The sequence below is a fragment of the Poecilia mexicana genome, unplaced genomic scaffold (assembly GCF_051168715.1).
Source record: "Poecilia mexicana isolate PSO_F unplaced genomic scaffold, ASM5116871v1 scaffold_22, whole genome shotgun sequence".
Lineage (NCBI taxonomy): Eukaryota > Metazoa > Chordata > Actinopteri > Cyprinodontiformes > Poeciliidae > Poecilia > Poecilia mexicana.
Window position 1 is genome coordinate 1,945,123 of NW_028263391.1, and position 5,626 is coordinate 1,950,748.

At 41.6% G+C, this 5,626-nt stretch overlaps 1 protein-coding gene across 1 annotated transcript; it reads right to left on the minus strand.

The window, feature by feature from the left end:
* Nucleotides 1-219: 219 nt before the first annotated feature.
* Nucleotides 220-1,213, minus strand: hikeshi (heat shock protein nuclear import factor hikeshi). Its single transcript, XM_014967316.2, has one exon. The coding sequence runs from the start codon at nucleotides 1,078-1,080 to the stop codon at nucleotides 487-489; it is 594 nt and encodes a 197-aa protein (XP_014822802.1). The 5' UTR covers nucleotides 1,081-1,213; the 3' UTR covers nucleotides 220-486.
* Nucleotides 1,214-5,626: the final 4,413 nt, after the last annotated feature.

The window sequence follows — 5,626 nt, forward strand, 5'->3', positions numbered from 1 at the left end:
TTCTTCAGCAATATCATTTTGTGGCTTAGACAGTGACAGTCTACTAGACAACTACCATCTCAGCAAATTTCAAATTTAAAAATTGGAATTTTCAAATGTTGAAATGTAAAAAATTTTTTAAAAAATCCCCATTGCTGTCAGCTATAACATTACTTTAGCTATGAGGATGTCAGTAAGGGCACACTTCCCTCTCATAGGATGAACTGAATACATAGTGAGTTTTAGGGCAGATCGGGTTTTATTTAGGAATCACTTGGGTTGGTCAATCAGTGGAGTGAATGTGAACAAGTTAATGATGACAGGATGAAAGGTGTTCAGACAGAGTCAGGCACTCCGAGTTTCCACTGGCTTCCATCCACAGACTGACAGTCACAAAGAGTCTGACATCTCCACTGTGGGACACGAAGCGTGTCCGGTCTGACGGCAGAAGACTGTTCCCACATAGGCACTGTGGCTTAGTGTTGCACCGGGTTCTGGTTTGTTAGTTCAGTTTTTCCAGAAGTTCGGGTTCTGCGCCATCCTCCTCTGGAAGTTCTCATACCATTTGAGGATGCAGCTGGAGGGGATGAAGGTCTCCGTGGGGTTCGGCGTCATCTGCGCCTGGGACAGAGCGAACGAGGAGGCGAAGTTGTAGAGGCTGTCCAGCATTTTCTGGGTGAACTGCATGAACGTGTCCACAGTGGACACCGCGGCGCTGGACACTGGGATCTGCTGAGCCAGCTGGTCCAGAGCTTCAACGGACACGCCGACCTGGGCCACGGACGGCGACACGGAGGCCATCAAGCCGAAAGGGTGCGCCCCGCCCTCCCCAGCCTTCAGGCCGGAGATCTTGAAGATCGCGCTGGGCTTGTCGTTGGTGATGAAGCCGAGCAACTGCCACACAGGAGCGCCACTGCCCGGGTCCGGGAAGGAGAAGTATACGGCTCCTCCCATTCCTGCGGGGAAAGGCACGGTCCCCAGCATGAACACTACCACGTGGTTCACATTCTCAAAATCCGCCAAATTAAAGACGAATTTATCAGAGGCGACCTGTACCGCGTCAGTCTGGACCAACCTACCGGCCACCAAACACCCGAACATCTCTGCGGACAGCTATCAACCCGGTTAGCTTAGCCTAGCCAGTTGCTACTGAATACAAACAGAACGTGAGAAACGTCTTCTTCTTCTACACTCATCAGACAGAAGAGAAAAGGCACCGGGAAGGAAATTGCTGCCCCCTTGTGTCTAATTATACAGATCGAAACGACTTTTTGGGAAGCAAAAAATGAGCGCGTGATGAACTATTTAAAAAAATAATAATTTATATATTTCGCATAATATTGCGACGACGTATTAGGCCCGTTGTAGATAGAAGAAGGAGGAGCAAATTTCGATCAAAAACACTGAGATTAATGTAAGAAACGAAAGGAAATTCCAGAAAAGGAATTTTGAAAAGTTGAAATTTTGTTAGAGGAAAAACTCAGAAATTTTTAGATTATCAGAAATTTTCTAGAAAAAGCTTGGAGATTTCTGAGTTTGAAATGTCAAAAAAAATTGGTAGAAAAAAACTCAGAGATTAATCTGAGTTTTGCGTAAATAATTTACTTTTTTCTAGTAAACTTGAGCATGCAGTTCTAATCAGAAGTCTATACACTCAATGATAATGCTGCATGATTTTAGGTTTTCGGTGATTTATTTGTGCTTTACTTTTTTAGGGGTGCACTGATAATAGAAAACAACAATAATTTATAAACTTAAATGTATATTCTCTGAATACTGTAATTTCTCTGATGCACGAATGTTGAAATTTATGCACACACCTCCACTCTTAAGAGAAACGCCACTTGGCAGCCTGCAGAGAAAACTCTTGCTTTCTTTTGCTTTTTGTCATCAAAGGTTCCTGCATAATTCTGGCTATTTGACTTATCAGAAATTCTACATTACGTTGTTTTCCTGGTGCAGATAATCTTTTGAATCTTGTTCTCATGATTGTAACTACAGATTGATCAGTAAACTAGAACAGCAGGATCTCTCACAAGAACTTTAGATTGGTCACTTCCAGAATGTTTGCTATAGATACCCATGTCTTGCATGTTATCATCTCAGGGAACTGGACAGAAAAAAAATACATTTAAATCTCAGATGTCACCAATTTATGTTCTCCTTATCATTTCAGGACTTCAGTACAGGTGGGAAAACCGGTCGTCACTGGTTTGACAGCAACCTTGGTAAATAGAAAGATACCTGCAGAAATATTTATTTTGAAGAAATTTATCCAATCTATACAAAGATAGGTTGAATAAATGTTTTACTTCTTTAGTTATGATTCATAGGAAGCATGCATTACATGTACATGTCACCCTCATGCACCATCAGTACCTTTTACCACACTTCTTCCTTCCAATCAATATTCTAAATGACTGAGATAGAGTTTGGACATATTCATAGGAGAGACATGCTGAGGCTGAACCTGCCAAGAGGAAAGCCTTTAAGTATTTTCTATGTGTTGCTTTTTATTATTCGTTATGATTTTTGAGCCAGGCCATAACAAATTTTACAGGTCACATATGTGAAATAGGAACCTATTTTCCCAAGAGAAGCACAGGGCAATATGCACCAAATGATGCACCCCCACAGAGTGGTCATATGCTGGACACTTAGGTAGGTCCACAGCGAAGCACAGGATCAGTACGGGTTCAGCCCAGAGCCCAGTTACCATGGCAGCCAGTTACCCACCGTCCTCTGGAAGGAAGATTTCCCACCACCAGTTTACCCCATACAACAGCTCAACACCCCCAACCAACCAACACTGATATTAACTTTAAGCTATTTTTTTTGTTGTTGTTGCCAAAAACCCTAATTTAAACCTAGTGGAGAACACTATGAATGCTGCTGACGAAAGCTATGAGCTCCGGGAGGGAGGAGGAGGGGAGAGAGACTCCAGCAGCACACACACGAACAGTTCAGAAACAATTCGGAATGAGAAAAAAGCTAATTATAAACAGATTAACTCTTAACTCTTTTAGACTGCCTATTGCTAGCAGATCTTCTGACTCAAAGTGCAGCCTTTCTGAATGAGGCCTTATTGCAGCCGTACCAGTTTACTTTACTTGGACCTAAAGAGGAATGATCTGGAGTCAGTGCACAGCTTCAGTTATTACAACTAAAACCAGCGATCAGGAACCAAAACCTGGGAGTAATGATGAACCCTGAACTGAACCTTCAGAGCCACATGAAGACAGTTACAAAGTTGGCCTCCCATCATCTGCAGAAGACTAATGTCTCAGCGAGATCTAGAGAAACTCATCCATGACTTTATCTTTAGTCACTTTGATTACTGCAACAGTGTCTTTACAGGTCTGACTAACAAATCAATCAGACAGCTGCAGCTGATCCAGAAGCTGCTGCTGATCCAGAACGCTCATGTTCTCACAAAGACCAGGAAGATAGAGCTCATCACACCAGTTCCAAAGTCACTACACTGGCTCTTTGTAGCTCAAAGAATAAACTTTAAGATACTACACTTAACAGCTTATCACCACATTAAAGAGCTGCAGTTGTATCAACATTCCAGACTTCTCAGGTCTTCTGGTTCTGGTTCTGCTCTGCATTCAGAACCAGAACCAAACAAGGAGAAGCAGCATTCAGCTTCTATGCACCATAAATCTGGAGCAAACTTCCAGAAAACTGTAAAACTGCTGAAACACCTTTAAATCTAGACTAAAACCTCACCCATATAGTTGCTATTGAAGCATAATCAATTAAGAACTTAACAATGGTACTTGACTTAATGTAATGTTTTGATTGTTGATTCTATATTGCATGACGTGTTTTTTTATGATGTAAAGCACTTTGAAATGCCTTGTTGCTGAAATGTGCTATACAAATGAAATTTGTTTGACTGATTTTTAATGGATAAAAATTAAAGATGCAAACAATGACATGTTAATGTTGAGTACTTATGCTCAAATTTGCATCTATAGACAGCTCATATGTTACAGAAATCTAAGATTTCAAATTTATTCAAATTAGTCTATTTCTTTGAATGTAAAATCAATATACTCAAGTAAAAGAAGAAATATTACTCAAAAGAAAAAATAATACAGTTCAGTAAAACTACTCTTAAAAGTAATTTTTTTTCGCAGAAAATTACTCAAGCAAACGTAACCAGTACAATCCACTTTTGAACATAGATATCAACAATATCAGCAGCCTACACTTGTTAACAAGCTTTAGGTGACTTCTTGGTAATTATTTAGCTAACATTACCAGCACCTAAAAACATTACTTAACTCATTTGGTTAGTTTTGGGGGGAAAAACGTATTTGCCTTTGTTGGTTTGCTGCCATGACTCTAACACATTCCAGCGTGCCGCAACTTTACGTCGCTGCCGCACAGGTAAAACACACCCGCACGAGAATTTTAGAACTCATGTTGAGTTTAAAGGCGGCTCGGAAAAACACGTTACGACATGTTAACAATTGATTAAGCAATTGTAACGACTGAAAAAAGTGAAGGATAGGAATAACAGAAAGTTGGTCACTCTAAGGTAAAAATCAAATAGCTTCCAGTCCGGGGGGGCGTGTCATGGCTGACTCTGTGGGTGGGCAGTGCCCCCCAATGCTACAGGGCCTGCTTAGAAAGTGGATGTTGTCATGAAACCATCCATCCATTTTCTGTACACCCTTGTCACTTACTGGGGTTGGGAGGGTTGCTGGTGCCTATCTCCAGCTAACGTTCTGGGCGAGTCTGGACAGGCGACCTGTCCAGACTGGTGACCCTGGACAGGTCGACAGTCTGTTGCAGGGCAACACAGAGAGACAAACAACCATGCACACACACACACACACACTCATGTTTGTTTTGCTATCTTTGTGGGGACTTTCCATTGACTTCCATTCATTTCTACAGCCTAAACCTTACCCTTACCCTTTTCCTAACCCTAACCATCACATACCTAACCCTATCCCTATCTCTATTCATACCTTAGCCCTAAATCTGACCCCTGACCCAAAAACAGGGTTTCCCCTTGTGGGGACCAGGCTCCGGTCCCCACAAGGAGCAATTGGTCCCCACAATGTAGTATATGTCAGGAAAATTGTCCCCACAAGGTATTACAAACACCTTGACAGTCATGTTTTTGGACTGTGGGAGGAAGCTGGAGTACCTGGAGAGAACTCACACATGCACAGGGAGAACATGCAAACTCCATGCAGAAAGACCCCAGGCTGGGAATTGATCCCCAAACCTTCTTGCTGCAAGGCAACAGTGCTACCAACTGCACCACTGTGCAGCCTCTCATGACACCAGTAAACGTCATTATCTGTTTCCATTACTCATGAAACCAGTAATAGAAAATAAGATTATTGTTTTAAAATACAAATCCAACTATGTTTTATCTTTTTATGATAAAGCATATAGTTTAAATTTTGTCGTTTTGTGTTTTAAAATCAGTAGGAAACAAACAAAGCATGCCACATCGTTCCCGTTATTAACAATATAACTTAAGATACAGTGGCCAAGGTCATAACTTTAGTAGAATTGGTTTGATAGGCGACATTTAAAAATTGTATTTCCGAGCTCTGCCGTGGCACAGAACGCTGAAATTTGATATTTCCGAGCTCTACCGTGACACTGAACACCACAG

Excerpts from the sequence above, each read along its gene's own strand:
- hikeshi (XM_014967316.2), bottom strand. The coding sequence starts at position 1,080 with ATGTTCGGGTGTTTGGTGGCCGGTAGGTTGGTCCAGACTGACGCGGTA.